Source organism: Alexandromys fortis, unplaced genomic scaffold (genome assembly GCF_014885135.2).
Source record: "Alexandromys fortis isolate MF-2015 unplaced genomic scaffold, M_Fortis_MF-2015_v1.1 scaffold_1, whole genome shotgun sequence".
NCBI classification, from domain to species: domain Eukaryota; kingdom Metazoa; phylum Chordata; class Mammalia; order Rodentia; family Cricetidae; genus Alexandromys; species Alexandromys fortis.
In genome coordinates, this window is record NW_026067927.1 from 9,853,397 (window position 1) to 9,875,319 (window position 21,923).

The 21,923-nt window shown below is 37.5% G+C and overlaps 1 protein-coding gene across 2 annotated transcripts in view; it reads right to left on the reverse strand.

Annotated features, from left to right (window-relative positions):
• Positions 1–21,923, reverse strand: part of Cdh11 (cadherin 11) — a 152,750-nt gene that overhangs the window by 19,113 nt on the left and 111,714 nt on the right. For both annotated transcript variants that reach the window (XM_050144286.1, XM_050144284.1), the window contains 5 exons: positions 19,213–19,332; positions 17,363–17,530; positions 13,118–13,305; positions 6,942–7,195; positions 1,137–1,273 (listed from right to left, as the gene is read on the reverse strand). In XM_050144286.1, coding sequence (XP_050000243.1) covers positions 1,137–1,273; positions 6,942–7,195; positions 13,118–13,305; positions 17,363–17,530; positions 19,213–19,332 — 867 coding nt within the window. The remainder of the gene's footprint in view (positions 1–1,136; positions 1,274–6,941; positions 7,196–13,117; positions 13,306–17,362; positions 17,531–19,212; positions 19,333–21,923) is intronic.

Here is a 21,923-nt window from a genome sequence, read left to right on the forward strand (position 1 = left end):
AATAATAACAACAAAAACAACCCGAGTGAGCTAGGATAAAATCAAATACTACTGTTCTAAAAAGGAATGAAAGAAGGTGGGAAGGAAGGAAGGAAGGAAGGAAGGAAGGAAGGAAGGAAGAAAGGAAGAAAATAAATGTAAAAGCAAAATGACTCCTAATGACATTTTGCCATGTCCTAGATCAGTGCCTTGCTCAACCATCATGAGAGAAATTTTGTCCTGCAGCAGAAGGGACAGAGACCCACAGTCAGGCATTGTGTAGAGAGTGAGAGACCTTGGGATATTGATCCCTAAAAGGTATGTCTGCATCAAATCCATCCCTTCAAGTCTCAGGGAACCCTGCAGAAGAAGAGGCAGAAGCAAGTGTAAGAAACAGAGGGGTTGGAAGGCATCAAGACAATGAAGCCCTCTAAATCAACCTGAAAGTTCACATGAACTCAAAGAGATTGATACAGCATCCAAAAGACTGCCAAGGTCTGCATTAGGCCTGCACTACAGGGGTCTGAATTTATTATGACTTCCAGTTTGGTGATTTTATGGGATTCCTGAGTGTGTGAACTAGTAGATACCTGTTGCCTTCTCTGGGACTCTTTCTCTTCTGTTGATCTGTTTGTTTGGTTCAATTCAGGTGACCTACTATTTGTCTTATCTTACTATATTTTATTTTAATATTATCCCTTAGAAGCCCACTCATTTTCTAATGAGTGGGTGTAGATCCCAGTGGGAGGGGAGGTGAAGGACTGAGAGCAGTAAAAGAATGGGAAAGGTATTCAAGAAATATTCTGTGAGGGGGCTGGAGCGATGGCTCAGCGGTTAAGAGCATTGCCTGCTCTTCCAGAGGTCCTGAGTTCAATTCCCGGCAACCACATGGTGGCTCACAACCATCTGTAATGAGGTCTGGTGCCCTCTTCTGGCCTGCAGGCATACATGTAGAAAGAATATTGTATATATAATAAATAAATAAATATTAAAAAAAGAAATATTCTGTGAGATAAACTATAATTTCAATAAACAGAGTAAGAAGTCTGAAACAAAACAAACAAGCAAAAAAATCTCAGCAATTTTGTTTTATAGACTGGAGTCAGAAGAATTAATATTTAGTAATGGCAAATCAAAGTCCTCATGAAAATACTTACGAATTTCTGCTGCAAAGACAGAGATGTTGAGCCAGGCAGTTTCCTCTCTATCTAGAGGTTTTGTGGTTTTAATAAAACCATCCTCTGGATTAATTGTGAAAAACCTGTCGAGGTCAGTATGACGATCAATTGAATACCTAAGCAGAATGCAAATGAGGCAATTAGACCAAGACATTCAGAGCAGTTTAATATTTGCATATTTTCTCCATTTTATATTTAAAGCAACTTTTTTTCAACTGATTTCATGACTTATGTTTTCTTTTTAATCAAATTTATTTTTCAAACTTTACACATGAATATTTTATAGAAATCATTTTGGTACATTGGAATTCTTTATTTGGTACAATGAATGAAAATGCTGTTTAGCATATTTGATTGAGAAGTATAATAATGTGTTGCATATTTCTCCATATTTACTATGATCACCCACCGTCTGAATATTTATGAAACTGCATTTGGGGAGTGAGTTTGCATCACTCCCAAATACTCAGAAAGTCACAAATGTATCAAACCTTTGCCAAATTTTGGCATATGAAATATTTAATAGCTTCAAGTTTGTCTAAATTCATCATTAAAGATCACTTATAGCTCTATACATCGGTATGTTCCACATTTAAAGAATTTGTTATATTTTGCATGGTTTTTGTTTTGTTTTGTTTAGATAACTATAGAGACCAAGAGGTAATTTGGTTCTGAATTCCAAGGTGCAAACACAAACAAGGCTCAGCAGTTACCTATAAGTCATCCTCTTCCTGGTTGTGCTGAGCTTCACAGTAAAGTACAAAGGTTTTATCAAATCCTACTCACTCAGAATTTGTCTCTTTCAGACAAACACAAAAGGAGTCTCAGAATGTTATAAAGAAGTCTTTATTCAGGTATGATCAGGTGTGGGATGTACAGAGTATGTGTGTTTTAAGTCATCAGTGGTGCTTAAAAATATAAGAATATCAGAGTTAGCAAGGATTCAGGATATCAAAGAGCCTACTCTACTAAAATTCTACAGGAAGGGATTTGCAAATGGTATATGTCTCGTCTCAGAGGAAGCAATGTTGCCAGAAAGATCTTCCTATCTCATGGACCAGCACTTTATAATATTCAATACATGAGGTCAGGCCTGATGAACTTTGATTCTATGGCTCCTTATGAAAAATGAGTAGTTTTCCTTTTTCCTGGAGGTGGACTTCAACTTGGTCTTGCATTTCATCAAAGCCAGTTAAAGCTCTACAACTGAGCCCTCAGCAGATAATTTTATGTACAATAACAGAAGACATGTTTCCTGACATAATGCAGCTTCCTATTTAAGTAACCTGATGGCACATGTACAATAAGGCAGAAGAACGGGCAAGACATAATTTTAAAGACATAAAAATGGTCCACGGATCTAGATTTTGCAAAATCTTAGATCGAGTCATGCCCCACTGCACATAATCTAAATAAAAATATTTCAAGAAAGTCACTTAAAATTATGACGTGGAAGTCCTTCTGTGCATGTGTTGCTTTTATTGGCTAGTGAATAAAGCTGTTTCAGGTCAATGGCTTAGCAGAGCAAAGCCAAGTGGGAAATCCAAACAGAGATATAGAGAGAAAGTAGGTGGAGTCAGTAAGAGGCCATGTAGCTGCCTAAGGAGACAGACGCTGGATCCTTACCAGTAGCCACAGCCTTGGGCTGTCACCTAGATTAATAGAAATGTGTTAATTCAAGATTTGAGAGCTAGCTAGGAATATGTCTGAACTTTTGGCTGAACAGTGTTGCAGTTAATATAGTTTTTATGTGATTGTATGGGTCTGAGCAGTTGGGAAACGAATGAGCAGTCACCATTTACAAAATTACTTAACTTCAGCATATTTATCTTTACACTAGAATCGCAATTGTCCCTAACTTGATATTATATGTGAGAATTAAAAGAAGCATCCTCATACCTCACCCACATTAATCAATGGAACCCAAAGGAGCTGCTATTTTAGTTTTTGCTCCTGCTGTTGTTGTATTGAGGAGAAAATATGAAAGTTTTTGAATATCAGAGGGTAACCTCCATCATGAAGCCAATGGTAAACTATGGAAGACCTTTAAGCAAAAAAAAAAAAAAAAAAAAAAAGCAAACAAATGAAATCAGAGTGATCATTCAGATATTACAGAAAAAGAAAGATCCAGAGAGAGAGAGAGAGAAAATTTCAGAATTTGATGTAGTTTTCAAAATAGCAGAAATAGTTACTGAAATTCCGGGGGGGCTGAAAACTATGTGATGAGAGGAATAGCAGTAGGAGTCAGTCAAGATATAAATATCTGGGATGGTTAGGAGAGTTTTCAACGTTTCTGGCCTAACTCTCTGAGAGGGAGCTGTTGGAAGACACAAAATTAAGTTAATTTAGCAGGTAATAGAGGTTGAAGTTCAACTAGGAATAGGTTGCAATGTTAAGAGAGTAAAGGTTTAATTTCTCTGAAAGGCAGAGATAATTAGCTGCTTGAGTGAGATGAGGAGGCTGGTGCTAGTGCTGGTGCTGGTATTGCCTTTGTGTATATAGAGATACATGTGCCTAGAGGAAGATACTTACATGTATATATGCATTTAGAGGCTGCAGAAAAACCTTAGCTATTGGTATTCAAGAACTGCATGCTACATGTTAGGGGACAGAGTCTGTCACCAGCATTGAGCGCTTCAAGTCAGCTAGGCTCATGACCAGAAATCCCCCAGGATCCACTGGTCTCCTCTTCAGCAGTAGCAGAATTACAAGTGTGATCCACCATAACCAGCATTCTCATGTGGATTCTTGGGATCAGTCTCAGATCACCATGCTTCCCAAGTGTAAGTACTTTACTAAGATGCACCTGTGCCCCTCTTTCTAATTTTAAATAAGGCACAGCAAACACACTGTTGTGTTTCTACAGCACTGAAACCAGAAGTCACAGCACTGTTGATGCTTGCCAAGCTCTCTATCACTGACCTATATGCCTATCTCTGCCCGCAAATATCGTAAGGAAGAATAAATAAGCCAGTGAAGAAAAACCAATAAAGGATAAAAATTAACAACATTTACTCTCGTAAATTCACAGTTAGAATCAAAAGAAAAATCAGACTATACACAAAGAATGTGAGAGACCAACACAATTCAATCATAGCGCATGAGTGAAAATCCTCCAGGGGAGTGGATACAGAGAGACTCCAAAGTCAAACACTGAACCTTAGGGAACCTGCAATGCTTGAAAGGTAATTGAATACTTAAATAAGACACTAATTAGCAGGCAGGAAGGAGTGAATGTGAAAGAAAGCAAGGAGAGAGAGAATTTCAGTTAAAAAAGAAAAAATAAACAAACAAACAAAAAACAAAATCCTAACCAAAAATGTCTTAAATGCTATATAGAATCTGAGAAGAGAGATCTAAATACGAAAGAGGCTCAGAGTTCTGGTGATTTCTGTGAGATGGTTCAGTCAATAAAGTGTGTTGTATATGCACATGGTTAGGGTAGGATCTTGGCTCTACTTGGTTATTGGGAATATGTGGGTAATTAATAGACTTGCAAATTGCCTGCATGCATGGAACAGCTACCACTGAAAACATGATCCAAATAAATGGATTGCAGATTTGGATCCCTGGAAGTAATAAAGTGCAGGGGAAATAGGTAATTGCTCTATGTGTCTTTATACTGTGGTTTTTCTAAAAAGTCCCCAACATGCCTTGGTATTCTAGGTCAAAAGTAACTTGTATAGAGTCATAACTATTGATATCTTAAAGCAGTTAGAGGCACAGGAAAGGTCTCCTGTCATTACAAAGGAAGATTCTTTTACCAAAAGAACAGAATAGTCAGATGTTTCTGAAGAAACACCTTTATTACCAATTGCCTATATCTAAGAGAGTAGATGGAAGTTAAAATAGATCTGGGTTAGAATCCAGTATCCAAACTGGTCATGTGAGCTTAAGCAAGTCATATTATCACGATGAGCACAGTATTTCCATCAACTGACTTCTAAAGCAGTTACACTCTCAACGTGATATATGAAGATTCAGAAAAGCTGCCTTAAACATATTGCTTTGATTCTAAGAAAGCATTCAAAAATGGTATCTCTCATCAGTAATAATATTCTAAAATGCAATACATAATCTTCTCTCCTGTTGTGATTTCCTTTTTCATTTTTGGACATGGGATAAAGGAATGTCAACAAAATAATGGTTAATGCAATTATATAATGGGAAAAGGATTTAAACAGGTGTTTCTATTTCTTCTAGAAGATGCAGACTGCTACTAAGTGTCTTTATGACATACTACTTCCTACTAGTACCTATCAGTGAAACAAATATGACATGTGGTTTGGAATTTATTAATGTGTCTAGAATCAAAACATGTAAGCTACACTGCTGACACTATTGGAAAATGTTGCAGGTATTGTGTGGAAAAAAAAACTTGGCAGCTGCTCAGAAATTTAAACACACAGTTGCTATGTGATTAACCAATTCTAATTCTAGTTATATAGCCAAGAGAAAGGCCTTACATGTATGCAAAGATCTGTGGACCAGTGTAATCAGAAGCTGTATCTGTAAAATCCAACACTTAAAGTGACATGAATGCCCATACAAGTGACATGTAAATAAACAAGAATCTGTGTATTCATACAGTGAAATATTATTTGGAAATAAAAAATAATTTTAAGTATAATCTACAATGGTATTGATTATCTAAAAGGTACTAATTGGAAAAATCCAGTTCTCAACTATCCCATGTAGCATTTATATTACTTGAACGAAACTAAATACTAGTGTGCTTTGAAAGGATGTATACTATACTTTATGAAATGGAAATTTTTCATAGGGAAACAAGCAATGAAGGAAAGGAGGAAAGGATGGATTTGAGTAAAGAGAGAGAAAGGGACGGATAAGAGAACAAGGAGTCTGGATTTGAAGCTCAGATGATGAGACTAACACAGCCAGCCCCACTTGAGATAGAAATAATCACAACACTGCACCTTGGAAAGCCGAGACTTCAGTTGGAGGACAGAGCATGTAAGGGTGGGAAGGAAGAGTTTTGTTGTTTTTCAATCCTATGATATTTGAATGTGCCTTTTATAGCAGTTATTTTGGCTACAGGATTAATAACACTATGCTGTCTGGGAGCCTGGAGGCAGAGAGATCCTGAGGAGGCAGATGGAAGAAATAAAATAGAGGGGCAGCTATGGAAAGGACAATTCTGTGGAACTGGAATTCACACAACTTCACATTCGCTCTCTACGAATGACTTTCCTCTATGGTTCAAATCCCCCCTCAGTCTCCACATTACAATGGCCTCTTGGCCATCAGGCTCATGACTCGATAAGGCTAGTTAATGGTGGGAAGGAGATGTAGATGCAGCATACTTTTGTTAAGTGTCAGAAATACAATCATGTGATGGTCATTCTGTTTGTGACCTTTGAAGCGTGTTCAGAAGATAAATTGGATCATGCATTTATCACACCTATGAAAGCCGGTGATGCTTAAGGAGAAATTAATAAAAATAATGGCTATAATTATTTCATGGTAGTTATTGATACTGTATCCCAGTTTCAGAAAGCACGTAGGCCTGGCTAATGGTTAAATCAGCTAGTATACATTAGGAATGTATTTCAGAAAGAACTAACTAAAGTAGCTTGAAGCCTAGTCAAAAAGATAGTAGCAGAAAAGAAATGGACTCATATCTGGTAAATCATAACTTAATTTGAAATCAATTGAACCTTGATACGGCTTTGAGATGGGATGTTATGGTGCCTGTAAGACTCTCCCCAAACTTTCTGACTCTAAAGTTTCCTGTATATGTTCTTAAGATAGAGCTATGTGTACCTTATTGGACTGTTGGCAGCATCCGGGTCTTTGGCATGTACTCTCCCAACCACAGTGCCAGCAGCTGCATTTTCTTGGACTTCATGGATATAACTTGGGGCCAAGAACATGGGAGGCTCATCAGCATCTTCTACTGCAATCTTGACCGTCACAGTGTCCTTGAAAGGTCCATTGCTGATGAACTTCGGATCAATATGTACATTGGCGGCCTCTACCTTCAAGCTATATGCTCTTTTGGTTTCAAAATCTACAGGCTGGTAAGAATGAAGAGAAGATTGAGAACCAGTTCTTGGAAAGATAAAGACCTGATTGGTTCACTGAGTGAAGCAAACAGCTTCTCAAAGAGAGGAAAAATCTATGCTAATTAAATATCCACATGGTCAGAAAATCAGAACAATCATTTGCTGAAACATGATGCACGGTGTTCATGATGCAAAGAACAAGGCAAATACAAAGGTGGAACATACATAACGTCAACCTCATTCTCTACACCAAGAAGGCAGATAATAGCCATTTGGTGACCAGTCTGTGAAGTGCTACAAGTCTGATAATAAGAGGACATATTATTTCTTAGCCCAAAGACAAAGGTACATCTTGTTTAACAACTGCCTCATACTGTCTTTTACATAAACACACAATATCCTAGCTTCTTCATACTGATAGCTTCATTTCTTCGGTTACATTTTGACTAGATTACATTTCCCAAAGGCTGCGGTCTTACCAGCACATACATTCAATTATTTATCATAGTTTATAGACATATTTTGGTAGGTGGAACTGTTAATTAACACTTATTTACTTTTTCTCTTTTTTTAATTTTTAATTGTGTGTTCATGGCTTTCAGGCTGACATGAAAAATCTTCCTCCACCTTCTTCCACTTTATACATGCACATGCATAAAAGATCGCTCAACTGAACTCAGAGCTCACTTACACTACACCACTAGTGTAGCTAGCTAGCCTGCTCCAAGATCCCCTGTCTCTTCTTTTATAGCAGTAGAATTGCAAGCAGACTATTCCACTAACCCATTTTTCTTATTGGTTCAGAGCATCTGAATGCATATCTACATGCCTAGTCTTTGTGCAGCAAGTGCTCTAAACACTGAGAAAAGTCTCCAGTCCTACATACATAGTGACATAATTTTGTCTTCCTGAACATCTCAGAGCTAGTTTTTTTTTTCTAATGTGTCTGTTGTGCTCCCCAATCTTCCTTTAAAAAGATGTTCACCGCTTTCTAGGTGAAAGGTAATATCATAGCTTTGTTCTGAGTTCATTCAGTATTAGGGTGCCTTTTCTTAGGGAAAAATAATTGACACTGAAGACAGTCCTGCCTTTTGGTCAGAACACATAAATGACAAATTGGTTCATTTATAGAACAACAAGTATAAGTAGCGCAAATTTTTGCACAAGTAAGCAAATGAACTTGAAGGCAGCATTTGAATAGACACAGTCACAGGGAGATTGATGGCGAGTGCCCTTTACTTCTGGATAAGAAATGCAAAGAGTGGTGAAGGTGAAAAACAAAATTATGGCACAATATAAGCCGTAGACTCTGAGAAACATCTTTCTAAGCAGTATGCCAATGAGGCAGAGCTAACAAATATTTGTAATAAGCTTGATCTTTTAAGGCTGGCATCTGCCTTCTATGCAGTTGTCATTTGTCTAGTAAACACTTATACTGCATGGACATACAATCACAAAGCTTCGACTGACCTAGTTCTGCACTGCTCCAGACCCAAGACCATCATCATTTCAGAAAACTTAAGCATCTTAAACATCCTTGATTCTGTTACCTTCCACCTCCATCTCCGTGCAATCAAGGATCACTCCTTTTTCCTACTGCCTAACATGTTCTCTAATTCTCCAACAGTCTGTCTTCCCAGATAGGACCCAACAACTCCTAGATCCTTGTTAGTGCATTGAGAAGCAGAAATAAATTATCTTTATAGATTGTCAATACAAAGCTGCGGCAATTTCTCAGAAATCTCTGTAATGACTAGACTGAATCACACATTGGAATATGATCATTCTGAGATCAGGTGATGTGTAATCAGAAAAGGTGAAATTTCTGTCTGCTAATATCCCTAGAGCAAAACCTTTTTGAACTTGATGGAGGTATATGCCTAAAACCGAGAGACGGGTTAGCACTAGAAAACCCTGTTTATCTTGAGCAGCATGTGGTCATGCTGCACTCTAACCAACTGGTTTCATCTAGATCATTCTATGCTTTGATCTCCAGGAATTTCAACGGTTTGTCTAGAACAGCTTTTCCACTCTTGTGAGAACCTGCTAAGTACTCTGGAAGCTAGCCCAACGTCAATGCCTTGTGAAGGCCTACTCAAGAGTCCCAAATAGTGGTGTGTAGTCTCATAGCTCTCCTTTCCTACTGAAGAGGAAGCAGCTTCAAGGAATCTATTAAAACTTATTGATTTTTGTCTCTCTATAACTAGGAATGGCTGCACCATATAGTCACATGCTCCATTCATTTTTCTCAATGAGCAGCAGGGTTAATGACTGGATAACATTTAAGCATTTACTTACAATAATTTTCCTTTCTCCTTCCAAACAGGATTTGAGGTAGTTCCCCCATGTGGACATTTATACTCACACTATGAATAGTTGAAATAAAACTAAATGAGGTAACACACTGCATAAGCCATAAAATCCTTAATGCCCACCCCAGCTTACTAATCCTTACCTCTGAAAATTCTCCCTGAGGGATTTATTCAACAAAAAATACAAATAAACAATATTGAAAATGCATAATATTTGTTGGCTACAATAGAAGGTTATATCTAATCTGGAGAAATGCACAGATAGCACAGAAAATCCAACTGTGAGATTTTATTAAGGAAATCACAGTCCATAGATAGAATGGGATGTAATGTTGTCATTAAAAATGATTATGTGTGTTATATAACAGCATGTAAAGTGTTTACGACGTGACATTAAGTTAACAAATCAGATCACCCTGTGACTGGAAGCAAGCAAATGTTATATATCCACAGCTATGTGTACAAATACACAGACCAAAGAAAAATTTAAAAACAGACATAACATTGATTAGAACAAGGAATGCTTCAAATATCGTCTATTGCTGTTCACACACTACCTCATAGGTTTATTTCGTTTTAAATGAACAGTTTAGATGCTGTGCAGGCGTTTGTTTCAAGTGGGTGGAATTTCCACCTGACCAAAGGCACTGTCAAATGAGTGGATTTTTCTTCCTAGCAGCACCAAACCACCTAAAGGCTGATCTGTATTTTACATTGTTCTGCATACAACTGCACAAAGAGGGGTTAAACACTCAGAATAGTTTTTTTTTTCTTCTTCTTTGCCATGAAACTCTGAACCTGCATCAGAGATCTTGCATTATTTTGGAAAGAATTTTAAAAACAAATCTTTGAAGTCTGTCAGATAGCTAAGAATGATTTTGCCATGTGGTCTTGATGGTATGAGCAGTAGTCCTAAAATACATTCCCTTCCTTCCAAACATGACTGGCGGTAGCTCCCCAAATCCTCAAGCATCTTCTCCTTCATTAGTTTTATGCTGTCTTCAGCTGTCTGAAATTTCTCCTTTTAATCACAACAACAGATTTTCAACTGGTCCTACAGTGTCATTCCATTCTAAGGACTAAATGACTTTCAGTCCCATTTTCTTTGAAACCAGTCTTTCCTGATCTCTGTTCCTGCCTTATTTCCTCCTTGTCAATCAGGGAAAGCAACGTTCGACTGTCAGGAATCAACTCACGATGCATTCGACTTGGAGCCATTCCTGACCCATAGAGATGGAAGCACACATTTTAGCATAATTGAGTTTTCAGATAAGGACTGATTTTGCTCCCAGTCACTCCAGAGGTATTTGGTAAGGACTAGGACAATATTTTCAACCATTATTCACACAGTGTGGTGATGGAAAGTATATACCCATTAACCTATATATGAAGAGCTCCAGGATCTGTAAGTACCCTGCATTGTATAGAACATTCTTCTACAACCAAGATTCATCAAGTCTAAAATATCAATATTGTCAGGGCTGAGGAAACTCTTTTCATCATAACCAGATTTTCACTGAACTCTCCTGTTAATCTGTGATTCCCTGTGGCTAGCAGTCAATCTCTTAAATTTTAGATTCCCAGCTTTTACCAAAGCCTGACGGACAAATAATTAGAACTGATTAACTCAGTAGAAAATAAACAAGTGAATCAAGAAGTGAATAAAAATGCCATATTAAAGAAAATCTTTAAAATGCAAAACTATTTCTTTGATCTTTCCACGTGTCTTTATAATCTTGTATTATATGTCTTCCAAAAGGACTCATATTTTTAGTCTACTAATTTCACATTTGATTGCTTTTTCCTGGTGGGCATTTGGAATTTTGTGGTGCCAATTAAGGTAAATCTTCTCTCCCAAATGAAATAACAGCCTACATTGTTTTAAATCTAAATGTCAGTGCTCTGTGAAAGCTTATCCCGCTGCCTATAATAAACAGTGAATTGGGGGAAAGTGCACAGATTAATCATATGCAGAGAGCTCATTTGCCATGTATGAGTTTCATGGGAGTGATTTAAATGTTTCAGGATCTTAGAGAACAGTGTGTGTTTATGCCCTGAATACACTCCAAACAGGTGACAACCTTCACATAACCAACCATCCAATTACTTGAACAGCAAAGGATGGGAGACAGGAATCGCTGGTGTCAACGTTCGCGTGTCAGTTTCATGCAGGGGCGATAGTAATATTAATTAACGAAGAAAGTTGACAGCTACACACAGCTCACAACGCTACTTTTTTTTTTTTTTTTTTAAAGAGGCACCAGAAAGAAAAGCTCTCCGTCCTCTCATGGCTGATAGACGTCTTTGGTCATGAAATTCATAGTCAGGAGTGGCAACTGATGCAAATATTTGAGCTCTATCTTAGTTCCCACCTGAGAGTTTATTGCTGTCTCAGTACAGCCACCTTCTTTTCTTAGTTTTCTGTCCCCTGCATATTTTCACCTACCCAATATGCATTGTGTCCCAGGGAAAGGTCAGTCACCCATGTTCTCCCTGCTGAAAATGTCTCCTAGGGCCCCCTTCTCTTCCTCTCCGGCTACTAGTTTCTTTATTGACTCTTCAATTTAATTTTTTTCTCAATGTTACCAAGCAATCTTTTCTTTCACACCAAGAAACTTAACATTCATGCTATAAAACCAAGTAGCAAACGAATGCTTTCTTAAAACCAAGGTAATACCCTCAGCCAATTCACATTTAATGCTCCATGCACTGCGATGATGAAGAGGTGTTGATTTCTCAAGTGGTAAATCAGGAGGGAACTGCTTTAGAATGCACTGTAATTGTTTCTTCACTTCATAGTGAATCTTATCTGACTTTCTGGCTCAGTTACTTCCAAAATGTCTTAAGAGAGACACTGCTCCCATGCCGCCTATATTTGAATTCTGCGTGTATTCACGCGACTGTCACTGAGTTTGTCTGAGTCTCAATTTCAAAATTAAGTTGAGGGATTATTGAACATTGGAACAATCTATTTCATATGACATGCTTGTGTTAAAAATGAATGAGAGGTGGGCTATAGCTGCCCAATAATCAGTATTGAGTAGATATGAGATTTATATAAAACCAAGCCAAAGGAAGCAGTAAGCTCTAGTGTTTAATCAATCCAGAGAAGAGATATGTTTTGTTTCTGTTGGTGGTTTAAGTGAATAAGGAGGAAGAATCGTTATTATTGCTTCAAGTTCAGGAAGGAAAAGAGGAAGGGAGATTGGTTAAAATTTAATGGCGCATCCCACGGTCCATTGAACTAGGGATGTTTAAAATATCACTGTACAGCCTGAATTAGTTGAGTTAGGTGGGCAAACCTCCAGGAAATTAGAGTGACTTTCCAGAATCCAGGGTTATCAAGTCGACTTTTCTCCTACCCAATAATTTTATCAAAACACAGGAGAACAAGTCAGCCACTTCAGATGGGTATAATCTGCTATTTTGCCGGCACCTTTCACAGTATCTGTACGAAAAAGACTTCTCTTATCTCCTTCAAGTTCAGTCCTCGGCTGCAAATTGAGGAGGTCATCCCTCAGTCTTTCATAAGTGCATTTCTTACCCATCAGTCCCCTGTCTTCTGCAGGTTGCTTGGGTAACACAGATCACCTGACTGGCATGTCTGACTCCTCTAACCTACCTTTTTCAGCTTCACCACACCTTCCTGTGTCTCATAGTCCGTTGTGATTTCAAACAGTTCGGCGCCGTCTCCATCAACAATATTGTACGTGACTAAGCCATTTTCTCCAATGTCTGGATCTTTAGCCTTCACTCTTCCTACTTCCTCCCCCGGGACAGCTGCTTCTGAAATAGACATCTGGTACACGCCTGAAAGAAGAAGACATCTACTTTTATTTTCCTTTTTATTTGGCAGCTGTAAGACTTCAGATTTCATTGAATTCCAGTAAATTTCTCCAAGGGTTTAAAAATGAACTTTCTATTGGTAGAACATAGAAGAGAAGCAGATGGTTAGGAAGAGGGTCCCAGATGACCTGCTTGCTAGAAGAATGTGTTTCTTTACAGGATGATAAAACAATATTGGGGTCCTGGGTGAGGTGATTGGGTCACCTGATCCATAGAGGAAGGAAAGGAGTGATGGAGGACTATGCAAGACTCCACATATGTGAACAGCTGAGTCTTCCTTTTGCTTTTTCATGATATCCCACGGATTAATTCCAAGGTTTTCTTGTACCACTGTTAATTGCTCATGAAATCAGAAACAGAAAAAAAGATGACCCCATCTTTAAAAGGCTTCCAGCACTCCACATTACCTTTCAAGAATATCCCTTATTTTACTGTTATATTTCTATTTCATCTTACTCCACATGCTTCCTACTAAGTCAAGCATGGAATTCTCTAGAAGCTTCTAGATAATCTACTCTCTCCATACTTACATGTATAGTAATCAGAAATGTAAATGATGCCACATTTCATATTTATGTTTAACAAGAATGTAAAGGCTATCACACACTCCATTAGCTCTGAACATCAGTAGTAAAAAGAGCATCATGATCCTTCCCTTAAGAGAGGTACAAGAGAAAGAAAACAAAATGTATCTATACATAGTGTGATGCTACAGGCTAAGAAATAGTGTATGGTAAGTGATAAAGGGTAAAAAGTGTGTGTGTGTGGGAGAGGGTGCATGGGTGTGTGTGTGAAGGAGTGTTTAAGTTACACAAGCAGGCAGGAAATTAAGTGTATGACCATGCTGTATATGAGTGAATGTGCATATGGAAGTGTGCTGCGCACTACGGCCCCGGTCTGCGCTCTATGTGCTAGATAGACCCCATTTGCGAGCTTCAGGCAAGGGGCCAGAGGTTGAAGAAACACACGCAGAGACAGACCGACACACAGACCTTCAATCACTGGTACCAAAAGCCCTTCTTTAATAGCACCATGGAGGCTTAAATATCCTGTAGTCAATGGCCAACAGGTGAAAATCCCATCTTCTGATCCTCTAAGCTAGGCACAGCTTCTAGTAACTTCAATTAGGAGGCTCTAGACAGGGAGAGCAGCTGAAAGCCAGGACTCAATTAGTCCCAACAGAAGTGTGAGATAATTTTTTTCTATGCAGATGTATGTCATTGAACACATATCACTGTTAAGTATGTACAAGTGAAAAGGAGACCTGGATTAACTTGGGACAGGCAAGGATTGAAGGCTTCCTTTAGAAGAAATCTGCACTCAACTGAAGGAACCAAGCAAGACACGTGTATGAATAAGTGCAGAATAAGCCACAGGGCCAGGAACAACCAATGTCAGAGAACCTCAGGTGAGAAGATTCTGAAAGTGGACCGGATAGGAAGGACAAAAGTGAGAGTTGGACCTCTGTTGCAGGAACAAAAGTAGGTAGGTGATGTTTGAAAAGGCATTGAAGAAAATAGACAAGGTGTTGTTTCACTTAAGGAAACCACCAGACAATATTCAGTAGAGTAGTGAGATCTAGCACCATTGTATGAGTGACACTTTGAAAAGGCGTCTGTTTAAGACACTGAAGAGTGGTGGAACCCTAACTTTCAGGGCTCAGCCCAGTGGTGTTGGCTACATCTATCCTTGCAGTGCTCTGTTTCTTTTGCGCTTATATTTTACTGATTTATCAACTTAATCTTACATTTCTTTCACATTAAAGGAAAATCAGAGTATCATTTTGTAGAAATTACAAAAGTTTATAAAAGTTTAGAAGACCTGCTATCATGCGATTTTTCTCAGAATGCCATTCAAGTCCATGGCTGTAAAAACACTCATACTGGAACCTTAGAGATCATTATCTAATGACTTCTTATAAGAAGGGACATTAATGGCTACCCAAAAATAATGCTGTTTACCCTCTTTCATTTCCATTTTACAGAATGAAATATGCAACTTTGACAATGTTGCATGAGCCTCAGTCTTTTTAAAGTTGTATAAATTTCAATCTATTCAGGGTGATCAAGTTTCCCCCATCTCTTTTGGGATCCTCAAAAGCTAATGTGTCTCATAATCCACTCCTTTGATATCTCTATTTTATAGATCGCTATCTTTGGAATCCTTTGAATAACCAAGGGGCCTACTTAATTGTCCTCCTTGATTGCCTTCCTTTTGGTTTATTTATACTCTTAAGATTGTTCATGTGTATGTGCATGTGTCTCTTTTAGTGTAAGTCTTGTGTGTAGGGATGTGCTTGCACAGGCCAGAGTGACTGTCAGGTCCTCTGCATCTGGAGCCACAGGAGATTGTGAGCTACCAGATATGGGTGCTGACCTCAAGTCCTTTGCAGGAAGAGACTCCATTGGAAAGGATTCTCATTGTGACTATTTTTCCATTACTAGAAATCACAGAGTCATTATGATTATGTTGTAACTCTGTATTCACCTTTGCACACACACAAATGTGTGTTAAAGTCTGGCTTTGGAAATTTCTTTGGCCACTCATTGTACTTCCATAGAAGTCACTTTTTAACCTTTAAAACATAGGCTTTTGTTAGATATTTATAATATCAGCGACTAGTAATTAAATGATGGTGAAATTAGAGGCTATTATCAACTTCAATATTTCAACATAGTTTTATCTAAAGAGTTAGCTTATTTAGTGCTGGAGAGATGGCTCATGGTTAAGAGTTTATGCTTCCCATTATGTGTACCAGAGTTTGGTTCCTAGCACCCAAACCAAGTAGCTTAAACACACTTGTAATTATGGCTCCATGGAAATCTGACAGCTCTGGCTTCTGAGGGCACTTTCACAGATACACTTAGCCCTCATATGCATACTCATGAGTGCATAATTTAAAATAATAAAAATACAAATTTAAAGATGTATATATCTGTGTCTTGTGGCTCTGTGCACAAGAGTGCAGGTTGGGCAGAGACCAGAAGAGGGCAACAGATCCTTTTGGGACCCACCAATATTGGTCTTCTGAAAAAGCAGCAGATATTCTTAACTATTGAGCCATCTTTTTATTCCTTTGTTTTTCTTTATATTTCCTCAACAATATCATAAGTTTTGTGCAATAATCAAAATAACAGTGGCTAAAAATTATTGCCAATTTTTCAGATGCCATAAGAATCAGCACTAGCTGGGTTAATCCAAACAATAACAATAATATTTTACTTATATACTAAAATGTCATCTTCTAAAAACAGACATGAATATCTCTCATCCCACAAGCCTCTTCTTTAACATTATCTTATGGTCCCTCCATTGAAAATTGAGGTCTGGATGAACTGCACTGAAATTTTGGCAGGTTTATGAGTACAGTGAGAAAGCCACGTGACTTCTGAAGTCAGCTCAAAAAAGGCAAAACAGATGGCTCCTGTGGTCTTGGAGTTCTTCTGATCAGAACTCAGCCACAGGAAGGCTCATGTGGAGAGGAAGCAAAAGTCAATCTCAATGTGCCAGTCTTGTAAGTAATCTTAGAAGTGGGGCTTTTCAGCCACAGAGAGATGTCAGCAGTGGATGCTGGAATGAAAATGGAGCAGCAATCTCTCCTAAGCTCTGCATAAATTGAAAAGTTAGCACACTGATAAATATTCTTTTAAATCGCCATGATTTGGGACAGTTTGTTATGGAACAATAAATAACAGATCAATGTACAGATATCATGTAGGATCGTAATGTGGACACCACGACAGAGAATGGTTAATTAATTCCCACCTTACATGACTAATAACCTAGTAATTAAAATACCAGAAAACACAGATTTTTTTTTTGTCTCCAGAGTTACAGATTTTTTAGTGCCTTCTTTTCTCCTCAATATCTCTATACCATTTAACTTTGTTTTGTGTGTGATTAAATTGTTACCATGTTTTAGTTTTTTGCAAGAATGATGAAAATCGTCCTTGGTTTTCTAGACTTTTCTTTGTGAAAGCTGAGTAAAATCGGAGTGCAAAGACCAACCTCAACTACTTACTCTGTGGAAACTTTGGTGGATTGTCATTGACATCAGTCAGAGTGATCGTCACTTTGGTTGTCCCTGAGAGCCCGCCCATGTGTCCACCCATGTCCTTGGCCTGGATCACCACATGGTACTCCTCCTTGGCTTCTCTGTCCATATTGGGAAGGGCTGTTCTGATGATACCTGCCAGGTTAGCAATACAAAATTACAGATCTTCATTCATGACAAAATTTCAACAAGGAAAATATTTTAGATTCTGGGTAGTTAAGATACATAAATGAATCTGTTTGCTCAAAGAAAAGTCAGTTTAACATGACAATTATAACAGAAAGTAGTCATGCCCAAAGCATGTATGTATTTTCAAGCAAATAATAAGAATATTACATAATGTTAATTAGTTTTGTTTTTCATTATGCATGCAAGGAGCAATCTCTTCCTGAACACTGAAATAACAAATGCCTATTGTATGTCTCCCCATAACTGAATCTATGCTTCCAGACTTCTAGCAAAAGCCTTCAGGAATCTAGTCCTACATGAAATTATTAGAAACATTTCTACAATCCATGCACAATTTAAGGAGGAGTCATAAATTATATTCAGTACATTAAAATCCTAATATCAATTTTTAATAAGTGAAATGATGAGTTAGAAGATGAACAAAGCTTGCACCTGTCACTGACAAACATAATAAATTAATGGTTTAATTATTTATGACCCCTGTACATTGAAACATGATTTCCATGAAAACTATGCTTACTGACATCTCTAGGGATCACATGGAAGTGTTTATACTCAGTGAATAAGGTGGTATTTTTAGCGTAAATATAAAGAACAAAGAGAAATTGTTGGTCTTTGTTGTGCTATCCCAAGCTCCAGTGTTAGCATGTGTCTTTGCAATAGCCTCCTGAGACCTCAATAGCTCCTGAGACCTCATTTTCTTCATCTGTTAGATGGTTTTGTAGGTTTTCAAACAGTAGTTACTACCCTTGCTTCCTCAAGCAAAGATTGGAGTTTTTAGCATCTCCAAAAATCTAGATGAATCCCTTATTCTTCCTCTACTGAAAGACTAATGGCAAATGACTTTATGAAGTCATAAACTGTAACTCCTCAAGTTGCTGTTTAGAACAAGGTGGTAAAAAGTAAATTAATGCATATATAGGCAGGAACTAATCAAGCAAATTTTTTAAAAAGTACAAAATTAGAAAACAATATGTAATAGCTGAAAATTGTATGAGAAACTCTTCCAAAAATACAGAACATACTATGAAGAAAGAAAATGTCCTTGTTATCATTCTGTGGAAGAGCAATTTTGTTGAATTATAGTGTTTACTCTTGTGGAGAATCACAATTGTTATAAATGAAGTGCAACATAGTTTGAGTTTGTATTGTATACTGGTTCACTTTGTTGGTTTACTCTTTATTTTGTATCATCCATTGGGAACCTATTGCACAAAAAGAGAGATTGGAAATGTGCTGAATCTTCCTGCAACAAGAACATTAACCATTACACCTGACAGTATTGAGTTTACCCAGAGGTCTTCCAAGAATGCTTTGAAAGTTAACTTCTTTGAATCAGCTTTGGGGTCCTTTTCATAAATCCACAGTTTAAGACACTTCCAACTCACAAGATGAATTATTAAATATTTATTATTATGAGCTGAGGCACTAATAATTGGGCTTTGCTTCATTCAGTTGTATGCCCAACATGTACATAGGCGTTTTGGCCCTCATGCTAACTCTCCAGAGTGTCCCTTATATTTCTCTCAACTTTAATAAATTTTCAAACCAAAGCAGTGAAGTGAACAGGCATGGACTCCTTACTTAAAATGTGTCATGACTCACAATGACAATGCAATCCACTCTACCTGTTTGGGCCTCCACTGAGAAGTAAGGTTGTCCTTCAAGAATACTGTACACTAACTTGGCACTATTTCCATAAGTGGGGTCGTCTGCATCGGAGGCTGTCACTTGGATTACTGATGTTCCTAAAAAGGGAAACAAAGCAATTAGCAACACCCGCTAAACTTTTCAAATTGCATTTGTGTTTACAGGGTTTAATTTAATATTAAATCCTGAAGAGAGGCCCAGGATTAGTTAATATGATATTAATTTCCTACAGCCCAAGAGTAAAACACTCCCCTGAATTTCTTCTTCCTTTTTCTCATTCTCCTCTTTGTTTTTCTTTTAATTATCATCATTTAAAACTAAACTTTCTATAACCACAGTGCCTCCTGTATGGGTGGATAGTTAAAATAATAATATAAACATAATTGTCAAATATTTTAGAACTATGTGATAGAAATATTCAATGTATCAGATAATTAAATAAAAATCTCAGAGAGTGTAATAAATATAATTAACAATTAATTGCTTTTCATGAAAGGACAGAGTGCACTCTCCCATCTGTAACAACAAATATATCATTTTATTGTTGTTTTGCCTATAATAAAGTTACTTCTAATACTAAATTGTAATTAATTTATGGATATAAATATTATATAGAATGCTGTTCCTTACTGACTCAAAAATTGCATTTTATCATCTTTGTTGGGTCTGGTAGCTATGCAATAGAAACCATCAGTGAACAGTCAATGAGATCTAAAAGACAATTCCTAGGTCAGAAGAAAGGGAAATCAGGTATAATAAGAAGATGGAATTATTTTTTTTCTTTAAAAGCTCTATTGTCACAGTAGAAATCTGGGCAATAGCATGTTGAGGTTCAGAGAAGAGAGAGAGAAGATGGGAAGACAGAAGAAGCAATTATCCAGTTTATCTGTGCCAAGCAGTGTTTGTACTAAATTCCATATGATGTGCCAACATTCCTCCGCTAGACATTTTTGCATCTTTTTTACTTGGGGGAGATTTGGTATGAGAGATACGACATTTTGAAATCTCTTTCAAAATTATTTACGGTCAGAGTCAGGAGTCTAATCCAGATCTAGCAATAGTAAAACCCAAGTTCCTTCTCTGATTCTGTCAGCAGAAGTAGGGTTCCTCCTGTCAGGGTACAGAACCCCTCTAGACAGCTTAAAGAAAGCCATCCCCTACTTCACAGGGTTTACTGTGACTTCCATGAGAAATACAAGAAAAATACCAATCTTCCAAATTCTCTTTTCAAAATCAGTTTTTTTATACCACTGTCATTTTTTAACTACTCCTAACAAGCCAGGAAACATTCTCGAAAATGAAGATTAACATAAAAATGTCATGGCATGCTCAAAGAAGTTACTATTTATTTATTTATTAATAATAATAAAGTTACTTTTATGATTTCATTTAATTCTATAATTTTCTAAGTAATTGTCAACTTTTTCTATTTTATATATTTACTTAACCATCATTGTAAACATGAACCTCATTGTATCATTGACTAGTTGACAAAATGATAATTTATGAAGGTATACAAAGAAGCCAGGATCACATATTCATCTGACAACAAAGACAATAGTTGTCATGTGGTATAGTAGAAAATCTGGGCACTGCCCAAGACACAAAATGTCCCCTGAAGAGAACTATAAGTCCAATGGGTTATCAGTTTGGATGCCTAGCTAGCCCCACTTCCTCAAGTCTGCTTCTCCTTAGAGTTTGCATGTGAGGGTAGAATAAACAGCGGAGCGGACAACACAAGAAAAGGTGATGGGTGATGGGAAGGAGGGAAGAGATGAATGAGCACAATAGGCTCCGCACAGAGACTGGAAGAACCTTGAACTTCCGACGCCACAGCTGACTCTCTTGAGTAAGCTTAATCCTCATATTCATTGCTTGTTATTCTCATTTGTAAAGTGAAAAACAAAAAGTCTCTGGTTGTCTTTAGATTCACTCAAGCTTAACGGATCAGACTGCCGCAAAAGATGATAACCATGCTGATAACCATGCACATTTTGGAAATTCAAGTGAAAGTGATACCTGAGGGCCACTGCTTGAAGAAACAATCAGAATTCCATCTTTGCAAAAAGCAGTGTGTCTTTTAAGCGTATTGCATGAGATGATGCATGCTGCATGAACTACGTAGCACAACGACCTTGGTTAAATTGGTCAAACTGTTTCTGCTTTTGTTTCTCATTTATTCGTGGGTAACTAGATCCACTGCTTTGCAAAGTTTAATCATGGCCAAGTTAAACAAGATAGGGTATAGACCCAATCAGTTAACACAAATCCCACAAGCAACAAACATTGTCATTGCTGGTACTTAATGGACATCAATATGCCCTAGTGACTGGATGCATTTCATCAATACTCTTTGAAGATGGGAAATCGTTACTCCCATTCTACAAAGAAAGAAGTTAAGTGGTGCCACATGACTTAGTTGACACTCTGAGTCAGGATTTGCTAAACTAAATCATATTCTTCCCCCATTGACTCTTACTATCTCTTGACTTTACAACATCCAAGTCTATTATGAACATTTGAAAATCCAAGTTTCTGTATCTATATCTGTTTCATGTACTCTCTTTTTCTTGGGCACTTTCCCTTCTGTTTGTTTCTTTGGTCCTATTCTAATGCATTAGTTTTTGTTTTATCTTTCTATGTTTTCTTCAATCAATATCCCTTAGCAGTTTGTTTTCTACTGAGAGAT